Source organism: Myxocyprinus asiaticus, chromosome 4 (genome assembly GCF_019703515.2).
Source record: "Myxocyprinus asiaticus isolate MX2 ecotype Aquarium Trade chromosome 4, UBuf_Myxa_2, whole genome shotgun sequence".
NCBI classification, from domain to species: domain Eukaryota; kingdom Metazoa; phylum Chordata; class Actinopteri; order Cypriniformes; family Catostomidae; genus Myxocyprinus; species Myxocyprinus asiaticus.
The window spans coordinates 26411386-26435625 of record NC_059347.1 but is presented as its reverse complement, the minus strand read 5'-3'; the positions used below and the strand labels follow the sequence as shown (position 1 = coordinate 26435625).

The 24240-nt window shown below is 38.5% G+C and overlaps 1 protein-coding gene across 1 annotated transcript in view; it reads left to right on the top strand.

The window, feature by feature from the left end:
• Positions 1 to 3947: 3947 nt before the first annotated feature.
• The window catches only part of LOC127439561 (synaptic vesicle glycoprotein 2C-like), a 43863-nt gene continuing 23570 nt past the window's right edge, over positions 3948 to 24240 (top strand). The window contains exons 1-2 of the mRNA XM_051695720.1: positions 3948 to 4090; positions 18087 to 18759. Of these exons, the coding sequence (XP_051551680.1) occupies positions 18177 to 18759 (583 nt within the window). The 5' untranslated portion in view covers positions 3948 to 4090; positions 18087 to 18176. The remainder of the gene's footprint in view (positions 4091 to 18086; positions 18760 to 24240) is intronic.

The window sequence follows — 24240 nt, the reverse complement described above, 5'->3', positions numbered from 1 at the left end:
TATTGGGTGTCAAGATCATGTAATTGTGGTGTTCAGGGAAATATTAACTTTCATGACAGGGTGTGTTTGAAAATGGACAATTTATTTTCCTGTCTGAATCAGCATGAACGAATCAAACCTATATGTGAAGGTAGGCTATTAGACTTAAACTGGTTCCACTTTCTTTTCAGTCATATTTCTCTTTAATACGCTTTAAATTTAAAGGAGAATCATTATATGTTTTACACAACTTATAATGCAACAAAAACTGGTTTAAAAGCTCTCTCTCTCTCTCTCTCTCTCTCTCTCTCTCTCTTTCTCACCCCCATTATTATGCAAAAAACCTTCACAGGCAGCAACAGCTGTTATAAAGCTACTGTACTGCACCACTAAAATATTTAAAATGCCTTTGAGGAATTTATCAATGCTTAAAACTATAAGCAAATTGTGAATTACTGTAAGATTTGTGTCATAAAATTACTAATTTCTGTTTAAGCAACTGACAAGATTTATTTTATGAGGCAAAATATATGTAGGCAAAGAGGATTCTTAAGTTATAAGTTACATCAAAATTAAGTGGGGGCATTGACATCAGTATGGATGATTTGCTATTGCAAGCTGGCCTGTCCATGCAAACTGATCTATTTTAGCTATGGTTATTACTTCAACTTGTAAGATGGTAACAATCTATTTTGATTGACTCAGAATTACTGGATGTCTGAGTAGGGGCATTATCAGATAAAATCTGAATTTCCAGATGTTTGTTTTATAATGCATTAGGTTTTTGCTGTTATTAAATTCCCAAGAACATGGGAATCCAAGAGCCGAGGTGCAGAGGGACAGCCTCAGGCCAGAGGATCTAAGAGCTCAACAAATTGTGAAGTTAGACAAAGGCAAGGAAACAATGTAGAGGAATATTCCAGGTTCAATACAAATAAAGCTCAATTGACAGCATTTGAGGCATAATGTTATTAACACACATACAACTCCAAAAATTCAGACTTGTCCCTCTTTTTCTTTAAAAAAAGAAAAAAAATTCAAGGTTCTCACTTAAAATGGAAGTGAATGGGACAAATCTGTAAATGTTAAAAGGATAGTTCACCCAAAAATTTTAATCACTCACCCTCATGCCATCCTATTTGTGTATGGCTTCCTTCCTTCTGCAGAACACAAATGATGATTTTTAGAAGAATATCTCAGCTCTGTAGGTCAGTACAATGCAAGTGAAGGGGTGCCACAATTTTGACGCTACAAAAAGCACATAAAGGCATCATAAAAGTAATCCATATGACTCCAGTGTTTAAATCCATATTTTCAGAAGTGAAATGATAGGTGTGGGTGAGAAACAGATCAATATTTAAGTCCTTTTTTGCTTGAAATTCTTCTCCCTGCCCAGTAGTGGGCATATGCATGACGAATGTGAATCACCAAAAACACAAGAAGAATGTGGAAGTGATCTGTTTCTCACCAACGCATATCGCTTCAGAAGATAATGATTTAACCACTGGAGTCGTATGGATTACTTTTATGATGCCTTTATGTGCTTTTTGGAGCGTCAAAATTTTGGCACCCCTTCACTTGCATTGTACTGACCTACAGAGCTGAGATATTCTTCTAAAAATCATAATTTGTGTTCTGCAGAAGAAAGGAAGCCATACACAAATAGGATGGCATGAGGGTGAGTAAATGATGAGAGAATTTAAATTTATGGGTGAACTATCCCTTTAACATTTGGATATGGATTAATTTATGCTGACTTTTGGAGCTTCAAAATTTTGGCACCCATTCACTTGCATTGTATGGACCAAAACAGCTGAGACATTCTTCTAAAAATCTTCATTTGTGTTCAGCAGATGAAAGAAAGTCATACACATCTGGGATGGCATAAGGGTGAGTAAATGATGAGAGAATTTTCATTTTTGGGTGAACTATTCCTTTAAAGTACTCACTGTTCAGAACTCACTGTTCAAAAGTATAGCCATAAGACATGAACCATACACGTTATTAGCATGATAAAATTGCTTAATAACCTTTTCTGTGTAAAGTATAACCAATTTTACAACTTCGTTGCCATTACGACTTTTGTTGCCATAAACCTTAAATATACCGTGAAAACTACAATTTAAATGACTTTATAGCTCAAATAATACACAAGTTTTAACAGAAGAATTAATGTATTTTTTTTTTTTTAAATAAAATATACGCTTCAGATTTCTCCCTTTAAACCCTCCAAAAACTGGCCCCATTTACTTCCATTGTAAGTGCCTCACTGTAACCTCGATTTTTAAAGAAAAGGAGGGACAAATCAAAATATATATATATATTTTGTGGTAATCAACATTACGCCACATATGCTGTTGTTTGAGCTTAACTTGTATTGAACCCGGAATATTCCTTTAATGCTTATTTGTCTTAATGAGTCTCTCTGCTGCTGAGCTCCATCATTAAATGTTTGAAACCTTTTGACTCTAATATTAAAAAGGGAAATTGGGTAACACTTTATTTTACAGTGTCCGTGTTATATATTACATGTTAGGCTACTGTTATTCATTACTATTGCAATAACAATAGCAATTACTAATGTAAGTACAAGCAGCTCTACAATATAATTACACAGCAAATACATAGTTGATTAGTATTAAACAGTAATTACCTATGTAAATACACAGTAAAATAAAATGTGATTGGAAATTGTATAAGAATGGTATAATCTATGATTCTTGCCATTCTTTGAAATTTTTCTATGAAATGACTGATGTCAAGTCAGATTAGACCAGAAAATTGCTATCTAGCATTGACCATGAAAATATCTGCTATTCAAAAACTGCATAATTTCTACACTTCAGGTACTGTTAAAGTGACATTAAATAGATTTGTGATTTAACGTATAAGAATAATGTTATATCAAGTTTTGTTCTTAGACTGTAACAGACTGAATTCTACTGACGTTCTGTAGTTACGACAGAGGACACATATATCTAATACAGGAACTCCATATTCTAGAATGGCTCATTAAGTTAAGTGCTCCTTGGCTTTTCATTCCTGCTATAAATAAGCACACCACAGAACCCCACCTCCTCTTTATTTCAGTCATAAATGAGAAACACAAAAGGGTGAGGTCACAGACCAGAAGAAATCAGCTCATTTAGAGGACAGCGATTCATACATCCCTGCTGGTAGGCCAACACACACATTCCTGTCCATCTAAAGTATGGTTATGCATTCACATATGCATGCATATGATATTATAGATGGGCTTTTATTATGTATTATATTTTTATTTTATGTCTAAATAGCCATAGTTCTACATAAAAATAAAACAAAATGACTCAAATGCAGTGGAGAGTAAAACAATTCTCAATTAGGCTATATACCCAGAATCTGTTACATTATAGGGTGTAGGCTATGTGTCTAATAATGTTTTTACAATTAATTGGTTGTTCTATGATTTATGCAGTCTAGGAATTTACCATGAATACTGCAGGTGGCAACAGCTCCTTTGAAATGTGTTCATGTATAATGCATAGGCCAGAATAAACCTTTTTGGCGGTTATTTAATGTTTAGTCAACACAGTGAAATTAAATATAGCTTACTGCTACTGGAAAAGTATGCATACTACTGAAATAAATAAGTAGGCCTTAACTTTTGAGTCCAAACGATTGATGAGAAATAAGGGAGTGGGGATTTTGCGCACATTTTCAGAGTGGCCAAGGTTAAATCACGACAACCTCTTCAATCTAGGGAAGTGATCCCAGTTTTGAATATATGATGAGATATGATATAGGGTACGTCATAAATCAAGCGCGGCTCTTGTAGGGGGTTTCTTTTACGTCACACCGCGGTGTTTCCGCCAGGTTTGTCCGCATTCTACAAAACAGCAAACTCTCTCTCTCTCTCTCTCTCTCTCTCTCTCTCTCTCTCTCTCTCTCTCTCATTTCTTGTACTGCAGAGACAGAACTGCAGCGGTAAAACACTTACCGTCGGCTCTTGCTGTAGTTGCTGGATGTCTTTAGGATACAAATAAATCTGTATTCATTAGAAGCGCCTGACATCTCGTTTACAGCAATGGGTACCCAACATCAGATTCTCATCTCCTTGTCTCCCTAAAGGGTGAGTGAAATCTTTTCAGACTTTCGGCAATCAATTTATTCCTTCGAAAAACAAAGGTGAAAATCTCCGGCCGCTCGCGTGGTTCTATTAAAGATTGTCAATGGATTGAAGCGAATGATGAGCGTGAAGTCAGAATTTGTTCAAGAAACAAAAGTTATTTATTCAGACTTGCAGTGTCCAAAATCCCAAACTATAAAGTGCGTATGTTCTAACTGAAAGACTCAGTTCTTATGCATTATGTTAAGTGTTTTACTTAACTGTTGGAGGGGAATGTGCGGTGCCGAACTATGGGATCCAGCGATCCTCTAAAAGTCAGTTTTGACATGAGCGAAAGAGACTGGCCGGTGGCTGGAATAGAGCACAGTGCGCGTGGATCACCCACCGCGGGCAATACAGCACTGTCTGCACGCACACACACACACACACACACACACACACACACACACACACACACACACACACAGAGAGAGAGAGAGAGAGAGAGAGAGAGAGAGAGAGAGAGAGAGAGAGAGAGAGAATTTATTACTACACTAAACAGCCTCTGTTGCGTCATTTCATACGTATACTGATCTGTGGCTTCTAATGTTTCAAGACAGAGTCATTATAGTGTGTAGCCTAATAATCAGGTAGCTACAGAATAGTGCTAATGAACTTAATAGTAGGTGTTCAGAACAATACTAATGAACTGTTAGTTTATAAACTAGCTATTGTTATTAGCCTACAGGTCTAGCTTAATATGTGGACAGTTTAATGTGAAGTGTTAGCTTTTTTTCTTAAATTAGTAAAGGGATAGTCTAGTTCACCCAAAAATGAAAATTCTGTCATCATTTACTCACCCACACGTTGTTCCACGTTGTTTTTCATTTCGGTTTGTTCTGAGCAGAAACAGTAATTTTTCGTTCCGGTTCAGCCGAACGAAATAAAATGTCGATTAATAACATTCTTTTTAAAATGACAGTACTCTGTGCTCAGGGTTGCAGTTGCAGTGTTGCCAGATCTCACAAGAGAAACAAGCTACCTGGTCTGGAAAAACAAGCTTAAAATAAGTCTCACCAAAAATAATCGAAAATATAAGCATCATTCTCCCTCTCTCTCCTCAACAGTTCGCTGTAACTTTTAACTGTCTTGTCTAATTATAAAAAGGCAAATATCAAATATCAATAAAACTAATATCATATATACCGTCTGCTAATATGAACACATCTCTTAAACAGATGTAATAAACCAACCTTACACAATTTACGTTCGTCCATTCATTCTTTCATTGCAGTGTTGGGATTTTGAAGAGAGCATGTCTGATTTCATATGGACATACATCAATCACTATATCAGTGTGCTACTGAACGATATCTGCAAAAAAGTCATAAAGACAAAGAAAGCACGAACAAAACCAGCTCGCTGTTTCTCTCAGATGCAGTTAAGATTTAATCTAAGCACAAACGCAACATTTCAGTCGAAATTGTCATTTTTGGTTTAGTAGAGTACCTGTGTTAGTTCAGCTTCAGATGTGTGTACTTGTACTTATCATCACCCTGCATGTTCAAATCAGACAGACACACTGAGGAAGAGCCGTGAAGTTCTCATCCTTGGGTATGTAATTGCTTTTTCAAGTTTTCCAATTGGACGGCTATTTCCTTTTAAATCCGCACGTAAGTTTAAACTTTTGTTCGGCTTGTGATTGACTGGTGAGAGGTGGTGCTTTGTGTTTTAAACCTCAAATGCGATGTGGTTTTTGACTACCTCTGTATGTGTTTTTGTGATCCAATCACAAAACATTTTGCACCCCATTTACAACTATATTTAGTGCTGACAATTTGCGATTGGATCATCCGAAACGCGTCTTATTAACAGCTGTAAACAGGGTCTAAAATGATTGCAGCCAGAGCTAGGGAATGCTATAGAACAGCTTCCGGCGGAAGTCCCACCCACATTAGTTTCCTCAGTAAGACCCACAGGAAAAAGGTGGATAGAAGTGGCCCGTCTCTGCTAAATAGTTTCTGGTGCAACTTCAAGGTAAAAGCGCTTCGCATGTGCTATAAGTAAATGTCTTATTCACTATGCACTGTATGTACAAATGGTTTGATTCGGTATTATTTGAGAAAATGCGATTTCTAACGTGGACATGCCATCCATGGTTGCTGGACAACTGTGTGTACTGTCATTTGCTTCTTCCTAATATATTAACAATTTCTTCATGTGCAAATAAATTACTAAAATTTGATGACTAAACAGAAATCAGAAGAAACCGCTATCTACCATTTAAAATACAATATTATTTTTTTTTAGATTCTTTTTACAAAATCTTGTGTGAAATTGTGTAAATATAGTGCTAAATAAGAGTTTATAATTATTATAATTTTTTTAATTTTATGTTTATGTTATTTACTATATTAAATTGTGTGATATACTGTATATCGGCATTGTATCGGCCTATCTGCCACCCTGCTCTCTGGATAACGGCATCGGCATCAGCCATTAAAAACCCCATATCGGTCGACCACTAATTATTAGCACAGAAATAATAGCAAGCATAATATAGGCCTACAGTAGCCTATATAAAACAACATCTTTTCAATTAATGTATTCTTATAAATATATATTAAATATTAAATATATCCCCACAAATATTTTAAATGTTTGTCTGGGCATCAAAAATAAATGAATAGCTTAAATCTCTAATTCCTGCATACAAGCACTCACTTCACACATCTGGACTAAATGTCGTCTTGTGCCATTTTTTTTATTATTTAAATTATTTAATCATTGTTTAATTATTTTATTTTAATAATTTGTTTTAATTACAGATCTGCTTCTCAGTTACAACCCAGCAGCATCAAATCTGTATTAATGCATCACCAGTGAAGACTTCAAAACAACTGAGAAATGTACTTTTTACCTCAGTATTTTCCTTGCATCTGGATTAATTAAGCATGTATATGTAGTAGTAATTACATATATACAGTATAGTTGCCAAATAAGATCTTCAGCTGTCATGAAATGCTACATCCTTAGTTATTAACCAGTTACCAGAATGTAAATACAAAGTTTTTACTCTAAAACAACTGAAAGGGACTTTGTTCCTGTGTTCGGTAACGTTTTTTCGGTTTTTGTTTTTGTTTCCTTTCCTTGAACTGTTTTTATTCTCTGTTCCAAACCCTGATTTCTTTCTTCTATCCAACTTTATGTCTTCTGTAGAACAGGAGATGTTTGGCAGAATTACAGCCTCAGTCACCATTCACTTTCGTTGTATGGAAAAAAAGATGCAATTAAAGTAAATGGTGACAGAGGCTAACATTCTGCCTAAAATATCCTGTTGTGTTCCACAGAGGAAAGAAAGTCATATGGGTTTGGAACATCATGAACATAAGGAAATTATGACAGAAAACAGAATTTTCAGTTTTGAGTGCACTATCCCTTTAAATATATCAGGACATACTGTAGAGAAACATATTACTGAATAGGAAAGATTTTCTTAAAAATTGTTGTTTAGGTATTACAGTGTATTGTAGAATGCAGTTGCCAAGATGGTAGTGGGCTATGCAGCTAGCACCAACTAACTCTACTGTCCAGAGAAATTTTGAAACTTTAAATCTAAAATCCCCTGAAATTATAATAGATGGTCACTCTAAGTCTCTGACTAATATTCTCATTCTCAGCAATTTTATAAAATAAATGAATAAAAACAGCTGGTTTTGGTCAATGTTTTCTATACAAGCAGAAACCTCTAAAGGTATTCTTTTCAGTCTCTCCCTAAACTCATTCAACTCTTCAGAGGCGTCCCAACCTCAAGGTTGCATCCTTGAGGACAGTACCTCATCATCAATACAGCATTGACCAGTCTTTTGTCATTGCTTTCACTAATGATAATGCATCAGTTTGCCTTATTAGGCTATGTTTTAAGCAATGATCAATTCAAACATATTTGATAAAATGTGAGGTTTATTGAGGTTTGTGTGTTAAGGATTGAGGTCTATTGTGTGTCTACACCAAACAATTGTACGTACTGCCTTGCAAGTCATACCTCTCTCTTCAGAGGCAAATATTGCAGTTGACTTCTTATATAAAATAATTGAAATGATGACAAAATGAAAGTTCTCATGTTGTGAATTGATAGTTGGCTGAACAAGAAACTAATTGTGAGCATTTACAATATTTAGTGAATAAACTAATTCACATAGACTAAACAAGGCAATGTTTCTGAGGACAATTATTAAGACATATAAAAATCTTACTGCATCATGTTGCATTTAATTTTTAAGTTTGCTCAACAATTCTTTTTTTACAGTGTTATAAGACAAAATGTGTAGGAGGTCTCTCTCTGTCTCTCTCTCTCTCTCTCTCTCTCTCTCTCTCTCTCTGTCATATATATTTTGTGTGATTAGGAACACATGTCCAATGTTAAGAGGAGAATGTTGTATAGTTCATGCATGTTGTGAATGTTCATGCATGTGGGAAGGTTCTTCTGGCCCATCGTACTGCTCATTAAGAAAAGGCTTTATTGAATTACCTGCAGAGTGATGTAGCCGACTGTGTCCTGATTGAAAGTGACAAGCCTCATATAATCTGATCTGATTTCTCTTTAGTGTGTGTGTGGCAGTGCATGCTAATGGCCCAAATATGATACCCTGATGTAAAGGGTCAGATTTGTCAAATTTAGGTAATCATGACATAATTAACATAGACATAGAAAAATACAGTTAATATAGTTGTGAGTTGTGTAATAAATAAAGATGTGCTTGTAATGTTTTTGTAATCCAGGGTAAGATTGCTATAAAAAATAGTATTCTTAAATTGTTCCTCTGTCACACAGATGCAAGCTTTTTTGAGTAATATACAATTAAATTTGTTCATAGTACGACATTACTATGACACAGAAACTTTTTTCTTTGTGAATAAACGAAAATCATCAGAACACGTTACATACCAGTAACATTGTCCAGTTTGTCCGGACAGCTAATTTTGCCCTCCCCCAAATATTTTTTTCTCTTCTCTGCCTCATACTCCATAATATCATTAATTCTTATAGCAGTCTCTTAGCGCTATACACTCCGGCCTCTTTGAGGTCATTCGCTTTTTGTTTTAATGTGATTATGTCCTCTCCAAACCATTAGGAGATTGAACCTGGCTTATTTACACTACCTGAAAACAAAGAAAAGGACATTTACTCTTTCCACATTTCACCATTTCAGTTAGGTTTAGATTTAGCATTGTTGTAGATCTGTCTGTCAAACTCAAACCTGATTAAAAAATTAAGCCATGACGTTGATGTAACATTCAACAACACCCATCATTTGTTCAGCCAATTATGTCTTTTCAGAATGTCCTTGAATTCCACTCTAGTCAGTTCTGTAAATAACTAATTCCTACTTGTATCAGACTATATAAATTAAATAGATACCACAAAATTACCTGTTCACAGACTTTTAAAAAAAATAATTTTTATTATAATTTTATAGTTGTGTTTTTTTTCTATTTTATTTGGCCAGCTCACCATATCTTCAGATATATCAACATCCAATTTTACAGCTTGCCCCTTAAAATATTTTTTAATTAGCCAGCTTGCAAAAGATGCTATAATGTTCTTGCATATAGAACTCGACCTGCTGGCTCTCAGTGCACCAGAGAAATCAGAAGGAACAGAAACGCTATATATCATTTAGACATGATAAAGACATGAGCGTTTTTGTTACTTTTGTTTGTTTGTCATGTTTTTTGTCACTCTTTCCTGATCAGTTTCACCAGGGAAGAACTGCTGAATATTTGGCAGAGCATACCTGATAATTTTTTGCCAGTATTTGATTATTCGGACGTTTTGGTAGACATCTTAGTTGCTTGCGCAGCGGTGCTGTACAAGCAATCCAGGAGACACAAGCGAGAGAAACACGCCAATGCGCTTGTGAAGCTTTGTCAACATGGCTTTAGGACTCTGCTGCCGAGTATTCATCTGCCGAATATCCGCTCTCTCGCCAACAAAATGGACAAACTGCTCCTGATCACTCAAACAAATAAGGACTTTTCTAACTCCGCTGCTCTGTGTTTCATGGAAACCTGGCTGAATGAAGCCATCCCGGACAGCGCGTTTCATCTGCCGGGTTTCCAGCTGTTCAGAACTGATCGCGTTGCGGAATCATCAGGGAAAACGAGAGGTGGCGGGACATGATTTTACATCAATGAAAGTTGGTGTACAGATGTAACAGCGTTGAAGAAGATGTGCTGAACTAATTTAGAAGTGCTCTTCGTCAACTGTAAGCCTTTCTACTAACCGCAGGTGTTTTCCTCGTTCATTCTGGTGAGTGTTTATATCCCGTCACAAGCATGCGTGAACGTAGCGCTGCAACAGCTGGCTGATCACATCACAGACACAGAGCAACAACACCCGGACTCACTTATTATTATTCTTGGGGATTTTAACATGTGAACTGCCCAAATACAAACAACACATCACATGCCCCACCAGAGACAGAAATATACTGGACCACTGCTACACCACTGTAAAGGATGCATATCGCTCTGTCCCACGTGCAGCTTTAGGACTCTCTGATCACTGTCTGGTTCATCTTCTCCTGTCCTGCAAGCAGAAACTAAAATCAGCTAAGCCTGTAGTAAGGACTGTAAAGAGATCGACTAATAAAGCAGAGCTGGAACTACAAGCCTGCTTTGAATGCACTGATTGGAGTGTTTTTGAAGCTGCATCCACAGACCTGGATGAGCTCACAGATACTGTGACCTTATATATCAGTTTCTGTGAAGATATGTGCATCCCTACAAGGACTTTTTTATCATTCAATAATGGTAAACCATGGTTTTCAGAAAAACTCCTCGTCATGCCAAAGAGGATGCTTATAGAAGTGGGGATAAAATATTGTACATCCAGGCAAGAAACACACTGACTAAGGAGATTAGAGTAGCTAAAAGAAGCTACTCTGAAAAGCTGAAAAAACTGTTTTCAGCCAACGATCCTGCATCTGTGTGGAGAGGCCTGAAGGACATCATAGTACAAGACACCACCCCCTCACTCTGTAGAGAATCAACAAATGGCTGATGACCTGAATGTATTTTACTGCAGGTTTGAAAAGCCCAGTCTCACACCCCTCCCCTGCTCTGATCTTCACTTCACACACCCACTTACACCTCCTGCAACCCTCACTCTCCCCGCTCCTGCTACTCAACTTGCACTTATGGTTTATGAGGAGGATGTTTGCTGGGTCTTCAAGAAATAGAAGACTAGGAAAGCTTCAGGCCCCGACGGTGTTTCACCTGCCTGTCTGAGAGTCTGCGCTGACCAACTGGCCCCCATCTTCACACAGATCTTCAGTAGATCACTGGAGCAGTGTGAAATTCCCTGCTGCTTTAAATGCTCCACCATTATTCCTGTCCCCAAAAAACCCAAAATCACAGGACTTAATGACTACAGACCTCTCGCTCTCACATCTGTGGTTATGAAGTTGTTTGAGAGACTGGTTTTGGCCTACCTGAAGGACATCATTGGACCCTTGCTAGACCCCCTTCAGTTTGCTTACTGAGCAAACAGGTCTGTGGATGATGCTGTCAACATGGGACTGCATTACATCCTGCAACACCTTGACAGACCTGGGCTTATGCAAGGATCCTATTTGTGGACTTCAGTTCAGCCTTCAGTACCATCATGCCTGATCTTCTCTTAACCAAACTGACCCAGCTTTCCGTGCCCACCCCAGTCTGTCGATGGATCATCAGCTTTCTGACAGATAGGCAGCAGCTAGTGAGACTGGGGAAACTCACATCCGGGACCCTCACTATTAGCCCTGGTGCTCCTCAGGGATGCGTTCTTTCTCCACTGCTCTTCTCCCTGTACACGAATGTCTGTGCTGCAAAGGACCCCTCTGTCAAGCTTCTGAAGTTTTCAGATGACACCACAGTCATCGTCCTCATCCACGATGGTGACGAGTCTGCATACAGACGGGAGGTTGAACAGCTGGCTGTCTGGTGAAGTTACAACAACCTTGAACTGAACATGTTAAAAACAGTGGAGATGATATTGGACTTCAGGAGAAGTGAAAATATCTAAACATCCTAAACACAAGATATTTTTACTTGAGAATCAAAATGCATTGATATAAGTCATAAATTTCAGACAAATTTAAAGGGATAGTTCACCCAAAAATGAAAATTCTCTCATCATTTACTCACCCTCATGCCATCCAAAATGTGTATGACTTTCTTTCTTCTGCAAAACACTAACACTAACGCCGGGTTCACACATCCTTCGTGAGCAGGGTGTGAGCGAGGCGTGAGCGGTGCGTTTTCATTTCGGCGCCCGTATTAACAGATTACACCGTTTACACTGCAAGCGTGAGTCGTGAGGTGACACATTCCAGAAGCATCCCAGACCCGGCAGTGAACGGATAGTTTCGGCGTTGAGCCTATTTTTGCCGTGCGGCTCATGCTGAGCTCAATGGCTCTGTGTGCAGTACAACACTAAAATAATCAGGAGATTGTTGAAAAGACACAAAAGCAAATCAAAATTAAAGAAAAAATATAGCGTTGGACCCCATAGATAACTTTATTTTCTGTGCAGAGGCACTGCTGTTTTTTGCGGAAGAGATGCGGCCAATGTGAACGTCCAACACTACCACCCCGCTCACGTGCCACTCATGCCTCGCTCACGCCATGCTCACGGAGGTTGTGTGAACTCGGCGTAAGATTTTTAAAAGAATATTTCAGCTCTGTTGGTCCTCACAATGCAAGTGAATGGTGGCCAGAACTTTAAGGTCCAAAATGCAGTATAAAAGTAATCAAAAAGACTTCAGTGATTAAGCCCATGTCTTCTGAAGCAATATAATAGGTGTGGATGAGAAACAGATCAATATTTAAGAACATTCTGAACTGTAAATGTACACTTTCACTTCCACATTCAGCCTCCTACTGGTTGGGGCTGGTCAAAGGTGGAGATTGATAGTAAAAAGGACTTAAATATTGATCTGTTTCTCACCCACACCTATCATGTTGCTTCAGAATATATTAGCCACTGGAGTCTTATGGATTACTTTTATGCCTCCATGTCATTTTTGGACCTTCAAAGTTTTGGTCACCATACACTTGCATTGTGAGGACCTACAGAGCTGAGATACTGTTCTAAAAACTGTTCTTCATTTTTGTTCTGTAGAAGAAAGAAAATCATAAACACCTGGCATGGCATGAGAGTTGGTAAATTATGAAAGAATTTTCATTTTTGGGTGAACTATCCCTTTAAGTACATTTATTGAGGTTTATGATAAACACAAGAAATAACTACTTGCCAATGTGGTAAGAAAAATACTTAATACATTTTGTTTTAGACTTCTTTAAAAACAAAACTTCTATATGTATAATTTTGATTCTAAAGTAAATGTATCTTGTTAGGATTTTAAGGATGTTATTTTATTATATGGATACAATCCTGTAAGCAGCAGTTCTGTCTGATCTGGCGAGATTCACTTTCACCCCTCTGCCTCTGGCAGCATGCAGGTACTGGGGGAAGTGCTGTTTCTTCACCAAGGGTCCAATCATACAGCTCACTGGGGCTGCCGAATACATGACAGACCTCTCAGACAGACACATGGTCCACATGCATTCAGTCAGCCAATAATGGATTACTCCCCAGCTTGAGCACTCAGCTTCCCAACGGCATGTAAACACAATGAAAGTGAAACAAGCTCTGTCTTTTGATCCATTAGCTGTTGTAAGGGCTAGCACAGACTCATTCTCAGGGTCAGAGTGTGGTAGGGACAGAGGTGGAAAGTAACATATTACAACTACTCTCGTACTTTAGAACATTTTTCAAATATTTCTACTTTTGTAAGTATAAATAAATAATTGTACTTTTACTTGAGTTGATTAAAAATTAAGCATTCAACTTCACTACAGTTATTTTATACCACAATTACAAAGTAAAAAAAAACAAAACATAATATTTATGAATTATTGGGAAGAAGAAAGTTATAAGTGCCAAATCTGTTCATAAACTAAAACTCGCTGTGTGTGGCACGGCGAAAGCCCACAGGGCACAGCATCATGAGCACAGTAGCTTGCAAAAACTGCCACTGGTGTCCTCTCTTCTCTAGCTTCTCCAAGACTTTCTTCCCTGTCACTATACAAGAACTGTAATACTGTGATTTTCTGCATATTTCATTTTATTCTGGAAAGGAGCCGTTCATTCAGGTACGAGGGAACCGTCTGAACACGTTTAACCACTAATCAAACTTCACTTGTTTTAAAGGTAGGCAATGTTTTAACTGTGTCAAACATTAACACAATGTAGTTTGGCATATATGTGGGGATATCTTGTTTACTTGCTACTATATGTCTAAATCTTTTACTATAAATAAATACTTTTTAAATACCTTAGAAAGATACAATGCCAATAGTGTTGGAAATTAACAGGGACATGGGGCAAAAATGCCACTGAAATTAAAACAAATATCCCCAAAATTCAAAATATTTGGGGCAAAAAATACCCACGCAACAGGTGTTTTATTAATAATATCTGATATAGTTACAATTACATACACTGCGTGTAACGTAGTTGGCAGTTGGCAATGGCAATGATGAAGACGATGACGTGAAGATGAAGAACCCAAGTGCAGTTTATTTACAAACATGATAACCAATAACATATATTTTATAATAAAATAAAGGAGTGATTTGTAAATTATATTCACCCTTTCCTATGTTTAAAGCACCACAGCTTCACATAATATGATGTTTTACCTTGTGAATTTGTTTTATTTTTTATAAATGTACAGTCATTTCAAATCAGATGATTGCAACACAGTCCAAAAAATTTGAGACTAATAACAATTTGATGAGTTGAAATAACAAGGTGATGTGAAATAGGAGATGTTAAATTGGTGAGGCAATTGTGTCATAGTACTGTATAATGTATAAGGAGCCTCCAAAAACAGCCTAGTCCTTCAAGAGCAAGGCTCGTTCAAGACTTGTCAATTTGCGAAGAGATGCTTCCGCAAATAATCCAGCATTTTGAGAACAATGTTCCCCAAAGACAAATGTGAAGGATTTTGGGCATTTCACCCTCTACAGTGCACAATATAGTTAAAAGATTCAAGGAATCTGGTCAAATCTCAGTGCATAAAGGGCAAGACAAAAACCATTTCTGAATGCGTGTGCATTCAGAAGTGGTTTTCGTCTTGCCCTTTTTACCTGTTACAATCTCTGATCCCTCAGACATCACTGACTTAAAAACATCATTCATCTGGTTATCATGAACATGGGATAACTTTAGTAAACCTTTATTAGTCAACACCACTCACCGCTGCATCCACAGATGCAAGTTAAGACTTTACTATGCAAAGCAGAAGCCCTACATCAACACTGTCCAGAAGCGCTGCCGACTTCTCTGGGCTCGGTCTCATCTTAGATGGAAAGTAGAACAGTGGAACTGTGTTTTTTGGTCTGCAGAGTTCACATTTCAAAATTTTTTTGAAAAACAAAGCCGTCATGTTATCCGGGCCAAAGAGGAAAAGGACGATCCAAGCTGTTATTAGCATCAGGTCCAAAAGCCAGGGTCTGTATGAGCCAGGGGTGTGTCAGTGCCCATGGCATGGTTAACTCGCACATCTGTGAGAACACCATGAATGCAGACAGATATGTAAAAATTTTGGAGCAACATACAGTGTACTGCCATCCAACACCGTCTTTTCCATGGATGTCCCTGCATTTTCCAGCAGGACAACTTCAAACCACATACTGCCTGGATTACAAGTGCATGGCTGTGTAAGCGGAGAGTGTGGGTGCTGGATTGGCCTGCCTGCAGTCCTGACCTGTCTCCAATTGAGAATATGTGGTGCATTATTAAGCACACCATCCGACAACGAAGACCCCGTACAATTGTGCAGCTAAATATCTACTTTATGGATGAATGGGGGAAAATTCCACTTTCTAAACTTAACAAACTTGTGTCTTCAGTGCTCAAATGCTAATAAGTGTTATTAGAAGAAATGGTGATGTTTCACAGTGGTAAACACTTGACTGTCCCAACTTTTTTGGAGTGTGTTGCAATCATCTGATTTGAAATTACTGTACAAAATAAATAAATAAATAATAATAATTAAATTCACAGGGTAAAACATCATATAATGTGTAGTTGTAGAGCTTTCAATATAGCAAAGGGTGATTATAATTTACAATTTATTTTTGTTTTTATAGGCATTTTTCATACTCTCCCAACATTTTTGGAACTGCGGTTGTACTTGATTCATAATATTTCTCAGTACTTCTGCTTGTACTCATATGAATTATTTCTTCAGTAGCAGTACTTTTAAGTAAAATAAAAATCAGTTCTCTTTCCACCACTGGGTAGGGATATTGGATGCATGCTGTTTATATGAGAAAGTAATACAGAAGAAATCAACTGGAAGACCTATACAGTGTAATCGTTTGTCAATATTTGCATGGCATTGTAAAATTATGTAGTGAGAGACATATCTATAGACCTCCTATAAGTAGTGATAGGCCTATTAATTGGCTGAAATTTGACCATTTTGAGATTATCAGCACTGGCTGATAAATGTGTTTGATTGGCCAATAATAGAAGTGGATATTCCGCTTTGTGTCAGTTCCAAAATCTACCTTCATTCTTGTCAATGTATTGACATTTTCTGTTGCCATTTTTTTTTTTTTTTTTTAATTATGTGTAAATATTGGTCATTAAAAACCCATATTGGTTGATCACTAATTATATACAGTACATAACTGTTGTGACTATTCACTTTTAATATTAGAGAATATTTTCATTTCATACAAAACAAAAAGTGAATATAATTTTATATATTACATTTTAATATATTTTATTCCTGGAAGGTACATAATTTCTGCTGAATTTAGTTGACCTAATCTAATCAAGGTCTTCAGGGTCTTACTTGGAAATTACAGTGAGATGTTTAAGAGCAGGGCTGGAACTAAATATCAGGGAGGCCCCTGTTTATAGCCATATTGCCTGTTCAGTCAATGGGTTGATTTTAGCTGGCAATTATCAGTGGTCAGAGTTTATTAGCAATCAGTGGTTGTGGCTGAATATATAGTCAGTTGTTAGGACCCAGTAGTCAGCCGCTGATGGACTGCAGTGAACATTCTCCTGCCAGTGCTTCAGTATTTAGTAGAGCTCTGCATTACTTAGTCAGTATGCTTTAAACCTTCAATGAATAATTACTTTTTTGAATGACCCATGGCCCAGAATAGTTTGACAGAAAAGGATGCATTATTGTTAAATCAAGTTGTATTGAGTATTATCCTATTTTGCATTATAACTCATAATAATTCATTCAGATTTTTAGTATAATTGCATAAAGTTTGTTTTAGCCCTTCAAGAAGCTTAGAAATACATTTAAGGTCTGGCTTTAGAATAGTTAGAATAGAAATGCACTGTCTCTTTATGACTTCCTTTAATTAAATTAACATTATGAAAATAGCTAAGCGTGTGTAAAAAGGATTGCACTGCCATTCACTTTGAAAAGTGATGCAACAAATTTCTGCTTAATTACATGAAGACATTAATTCTAAAATGAGTATTTTATTAGTTCTCCGGCTGTTGCAGTTCTTCAGACATATACATAGCTTAAATCAATTGTCACCTGAAGTCGAACCTGAAAATACTGAATCAAACTCATGAAGCCTCTGAAGTGAAGTTTCAGAGAAGCAAAGAGATTCAGAAAATCTTTTGGCCAAGTTAAATATTTTTTATATTTTGCTAAGATAATTTGCAGATAATATATTACCCTTGTGAAAGGGAAATTGATCTTACAGTCTGTTGCAATCTGTTAATTTAACTGTGATAAACAGCTGTTATACAAACTTTCCATAACAATGAATGGCTTTGATGCTCCTGGGAAGCATTTTGATCACAAAATACTTCATTTAAAGTTTTTTCCAAACTATTTTGTGTAATTGTTAATTCTTTCAGTCTTATGTAACCCAGTGTCTTAGGACACACAATATAACCTTGATCCTGTATTTCTTCCAGACTCATTCACGAGTGCCAAAAAGGACAAGGCTCTACTTCTGCGGTGACTGCAGACCTCTTATCCTCCTCGATCCCCATCACCTTCTAATCATGGATGATACAGTTCCACGTGACACATCCCTCATTAAAGGAGCCAGAGACATTGCTAAGGTGGCCAAACGACAAGCTGTTAAGAAGGTCAGCAAAGTTGTGGACCGTGCCTCAGATGAGTACTCCCACAGTCGTGCTTACCACCGCTTCCAAGACGAAGATGACAACAACTACAGCCAACTGGATGGGAACTACACAGGCGATCATGCCAACGATGAAGAGGGCTCCAGTGACGCCACAGAGGGTCATGATGATGAGGATGAGATATATGAAGGGGAGTACCAGGGGATCCCCTCGGATGCAAAGCCCAGAGATGGGCAGGTGGCTCTGGGGAAATCTCTGGCAGACAGCCTGAAGGGCCGGCGAGAACTGGAGAGTGAGAGGCAGGCGGATGAGGAGGAACTGGCCCAGCAGTATGAGTTGATCATACGGGAGTGTGGACATGGGAGGTTTCAGTGGCAGCTGTTCTTCACACTGGGGTTCGCGCTCATGTCGGACGGTGTGGAGGTGTTCGTGGTGGGCTTTGTTCTGCCTAGTGCAGAGATGGATATGTGTGTTCCTGACTCAAGCTCTGGTTGGCTAGGTAAGAATAAAAAGAATGACCTTAATGACAAGGCAAACACATACATGACAAGTATACACTGAAAAAAGTAGTAACCTGCAGTTGTTACCTCAAGGAGCTTTTTATACACTCTCAGGAAACAAACCGTCACTGCGCCATCACTAGGCTGTTACCCTCAAGGGGACCTTTTCTGCATCTCTAGTTAAAATGTATAACATTATTTCTAAATTTATAGAACCCTAAGGACCTATTGTGTACCTTTAAATATACATTTATACGTAACAGTCTATATGCAACAATATCATCCACAAAAAAACATAAATTTTTCTCTCCTTAAGGGTACAAATATGTACCCAAATTAAGGGTACCACACCAGTGACAGCCTTGTACCTTAAACAGTACCTTTTTTATGAGTGTACTTGAATCCTTAAATGTTACTTTCTTTGATGTAACCTAATTTTCCAGGTTGATTTAGTCAGAAATAACAATTTTTTACTTGAATATAAGCAGTTAATTTAAATATTACGTCATGAAGCATGTTCTTAGGTTAACTGACAATTTTTTTTTATAGTGTACACTGCCAGTCAAAAGTTTGTACACATCTACTCATTCTTTATTATTACTATTTTCCATATTTTAGAATATTAGTGACATCATTAAAAATATGAAATAACACCATATATGGGAATTATGTACAGTAGTAACCAAAAATGTTAAACAAATCAGAACTACCTAATATTTTAGCTTCTACAAAGCACACACTCCATCTGGGATGATTTTTAAACAGTATTAAAGGAAATAATGTTTTAGTTCTGTAGTTTTGAATATATAAAATGCAGGCAAAATGTTTTAAATTTGTTTTCAAAACTAATTTCAAGCATTTAAGCATAATTCCTCAGATCAATAGGTTTTTAATGTAAATACATTTTTTCCATCAAGCCAAAATATTTTGAATGGTAGTGTAGATTTAAAATAAATAAATAAATAATTTATAGATTAATTTAAAAAAGTTTCAAACTATTGTGTATTGTGATTTGCCATCAAGAGTGCCTCCCAGCAAAGTTCTTCAACATACCTCTTCATCAGGTCAGTATTTGTATCAGAATATCAAATCTCCAATAGATTTGATAAGAAAATGGACTTGTTAAAAAAGAAAACAATCTCAGAAAATGAAACAGAAGGAAATGAAATGAATGAAGTTGGGGATGAAATTAATGGGTTATCCTATCAGTTGACATTCTTATGTATTTTATCAGTTTAATCAAGTCTGCACATCTCTCTTTCTCACTTTTGCTCTTTATCTTTCATTATTTTCCTGGCCTCTCTTTTTCTTCCCTTATGCACTCATCTGGAGAACCCTGTGGGCATTGCGTGGCATGCTCTGCTTCCGTGTTTTTCATGCTCCCTCTCTCCCTTTGTCCTTACTCTGTCACTGGCTTTTAAGACATAATCGCACGTAGCCAGCAGTGACTGCCGCTACAGTCTGGCCTTTGAGATCCGATACAGTCATCAGCTGAAGGACTTGCTCTATCTATCTATCTATCTATCTATCTATCTATCTATCTGTCTGTCTGTCTGTCTGTCTGTCTCACTCTGCATACATATGCATGCACACATTTTGTATCAAAATAAATATAATTCTAATTTAACATCAATTGCTTTTATATCTGACACTGTTGAAGCCAAAATATTTTCGGCAGATGCTATTTACACCCCCAGTTCAAATAGTGGATCTTATTTTCACTCCAACCCTGGTGCAAATAGTGTCAGATACGATTTGCACCCATATTTAAATACGAACATACAGTATTAGGCATCACTGCAGTGTGTTTATTGGGTTTTTTGTTTTTTTTAGAGCCCCCCAGACACACTACATTAACCTCTACCCCTAAACCTAACCTTAACCTTACCTTAGAAAAAATAACCTTGGTTTTTACTACAGTAACCATGGTTTCACGTGGGAAGGAGTGAAATCGACAGACCCCGCCTCCAGATCAAACCCTTCTCTGCACTCCTCGACATTCACCGTGACCAAATCACTGTGATGAAATCACCATTTATATCAATTTTTATCTCTTATTTTAAGTAGTATTAAAGGAAATATTAAGAGTGGAAACAGGAAATCAGATTGGAAAAAGAGTGGGACTAACGGATTCGAACCGCGTCACTAGGACGACAGAACACATTCACACCCCGTCTTTACCCATGGCACTATAGCGACATTTATTGTTTAGTTTGTCATATAGTTCTGTGGTTTTACCAGACTGTTTGTGTGAAAATAGCTGCACTGTGTGGCAGATGCTATTTACACTGGGGTGCAAAACTCTTTGAGAGGTTTGCCAGTCAATGGCTAATATTTCTGAATTTTTAATTATGACGTTGTGTGATTAAAATTACCTTCTTTAATATCACTTTAGCATTTTGAAATTTGAAAATACTAAAAATAAATTTTCAGTCCACAACAGCATCTAGCATTAATGTCCTTGGTTGTGTGAGATCTGGAAACACTGCAACTGTTATATCACCCTCCCTTAGGACAGAATCTTTTTAATTATTTTAAAAAGAACATTATTAACCGTTCTTTTATTTTGTTCTTCTAACCATTTGGAAAGGAGGCTGTGAAACACCAGAACCAGAACGAAAAAATTCTGTATCTGCTCAGAACGAATCGAAATGAAAAACATTTAGTTTTTAGTCCCAGCTTTCAAGGCTTTATTGGCCTTATTTTAGCTGATTTGTTTTTAAAAGCTTTAGGCTTGTTTCTCAGAGATCAATACACAATTTCTAGCAGATTGTCAGGCAGATGTTCAGAGCCTGCTGACTAACAAAACAATCAGTCATGTTAAAAACTGATGTCTTGAAATGTCTTTCAGTGTGTGATGTGAGTAAGGTAATGGCTGCTCTCAAGTCATCTTTGGAACCTCACAGTGGTGCATTTGAAATTTAGTGAAGGTTTGCTGCGGTGTTGGCTGTCAGAATGTGTGTAGTCTGCAGCTTTTAGTTAGTATTCTAACATTGAGTCTCTCTCAGGCCTTTTATTGTCTTTCATTATTTTCTGCTCTGTCACAGTGAGTGTACTGTGAAGGTAGTCGATAAGGAGGACACGGGAGGCAGGTTGCTCCACTCACAGGTAAGGAGTTTAATGACCACACTTCAGCGCTCACAGCTTCACACTCTATTCTCTTCAGTTTCACAATAATAAATTCTTAGCTTCACAATAATAAATTCTTAGTTCACAATAATCTCTTCAGCTTCAAAACAATCACTTTCTGGACCCAGGCTCTCTCTCTCTGGTCTGCTGGCGGTGTGGCTCTTTTATGCCGCTCTCCCTGTGCCCACTGTAATTAAAGACCTAATTTAGCTCAGGTGCAAGCGCCCTTACCACTTTCTCTCTCTCTCCGGACAGACGCTTGACCACGCCCCCGCTGCCACATATCCCCACCACCCGACTCAGGCCAGGGAGGCATCCGGCCTGCCTACCACTCCCCCCCGTTTCTGGAAAGGAAATTGGTGGCAGCCATCTGCGATCCCGAACTTGAATTTAAATGGCAGAAGAGCCAGATACCAACGGGTGATCCGTGGAGCCATTGGAGTGGGGCGTGATCCGAACAGAGGGTGAAGGCCCACCCCAGCAGGTAGTATCGGAGAGTGAGGACCACCCACTTGATGGCAAGACATTATTTTTCTACGGTGCTGTACTTAGTTTCCCTCAATGAGAGCTTGGGCTAATGTACAGCACCGGGCGCTCCTCCCCCTCCACCACCTGTGAGAGTACGGCCCCCAGCCCTCTGTCTGAAGCGTTCGTCTGTAAAACAAAAGGGAGAGAGAAATCAGGTGAATGTAAAAGCGGCCCCCTGCAAAGTGCGGCTTTAACTTGCGTGAACGCCTGCTGACACTGCTTCGTCCACTGGACCGGGTCTGGAGCTCCCTTTTTAGTGAGATCAGTCAGCGGGCTGGTGACGTCCGAATAGTTAGGTACGAATCTTCTATAATAGCCAGCCCCAGGAACTGTCTCACCCCCTTTTTGGTCTTGGGCCTCAGGCAGGTCACAATCGCCACCGTCTTATCAATTCGGGGATGCACCTGCCCGTGGCCCAAGTGGAACCCCAGATACCGTACCTCCAACCGCCCAATCGTGCACTTCTTTGGGTTTGTTGTGAGTCCTGCTCGATGCAGCGATCTCAGAACCACCCTCAGATGCTGCATGTGCCGCTGCCAATCATTGCTATAAATGACGATGTCATCTAAATAGGCAGCGGCATAAGCCGAATGCGGTCTGAGGATTCGGTCCATGAGACACTGAAACATAGCCGGGGCCCCAAACAAATCGAATGGAAGTGTCACAAACTGGTGTAATCCAAACGGTGTGGAGAAGGCTGTTTTTTCACGGGAAATTGGTGTCAAGGGGATCTGCCAATAACCCTTCGTCAAATCCAATGTCGAATAAAATCGGGCAGTGCCCAAACGATTGAGCAACTCATCAACGTGAGGCATTGGGTACGTGTCAAATTTAGACACCGCGTTAACTTTTCTATAATCCACACAGAACCATACAGACCCGTCGCTCTTAGGCACTAGAACAACTGGGCTGGACCAGTCGCTGTGGGATTCTTCTATTACCCCCATATCAAGCATTGCATCCAATTCTTCCCGAACAATTTTCTTTTTGTGCTCGGGTAATCGGTAGGGGCGGCTACATACCACGACCCCCGGCTCGGTCTCGATGTGGTGCTGAATGAGGTTCGTACGACCCGGTAGAGGGGAGAACACATCTGCAAACTCCTGTTGCACCCTGGCAACCTCCGCGAGTTGACTCAGTGAGAGGTGGTCTCCGCAAGTGACCGAGGTGAACTGTTTATGTTTTGAATTCACCTCAGGCCCGAGCTCCGCCCTCTCCGGAACTACCGTAGCCAATGTCACAGGGACTGCCTCCCTCCACAATTTCAGGAGGTTGAGATGGTATATTTGACGTGCACCCCCTCTATTGTTTTGTGTAACCTCATAATCGAGATCCCCCACTCGTCGTGTGACCTCAAAGGGTCCTTGCCACTTGGTGAGTAATTTAGAGCTCGATGTGGGAAGCAATACAAGCACTTTATCTCCCAGTGCAAATTCCCTTAGCTGAGTTCCCCTGTCATACAGTCGGCACTGTCGTTCTTGAGCTTGGAGCAAATTCTCCTGTGTTAGTTGCCCCAAAGTGTGGAGTTTTGCTCTAAGATCAAGAACATATTGAATTTCATTCTTACTATTTGAAGTTCCCTCATCCCAGGCTTTTCGCAAGACATCAAGCACACTGCGTGGGCACCGCCCATACAGCAGCTCAAATGGGGAGAAGCCAGTGGAGGCTTGCGGGACCTCTCGTACTGTGAATAACAGGGGGACGAGCCATTTATCCCAATTTCTAGCATCGTCATGCACGAACTTACGAATCATGTTTTTAAGGGTTTTATTAAATCGTTCCACCAGGCCATCTGTTTGTGGATGGTACATGCTGGTGTGAAT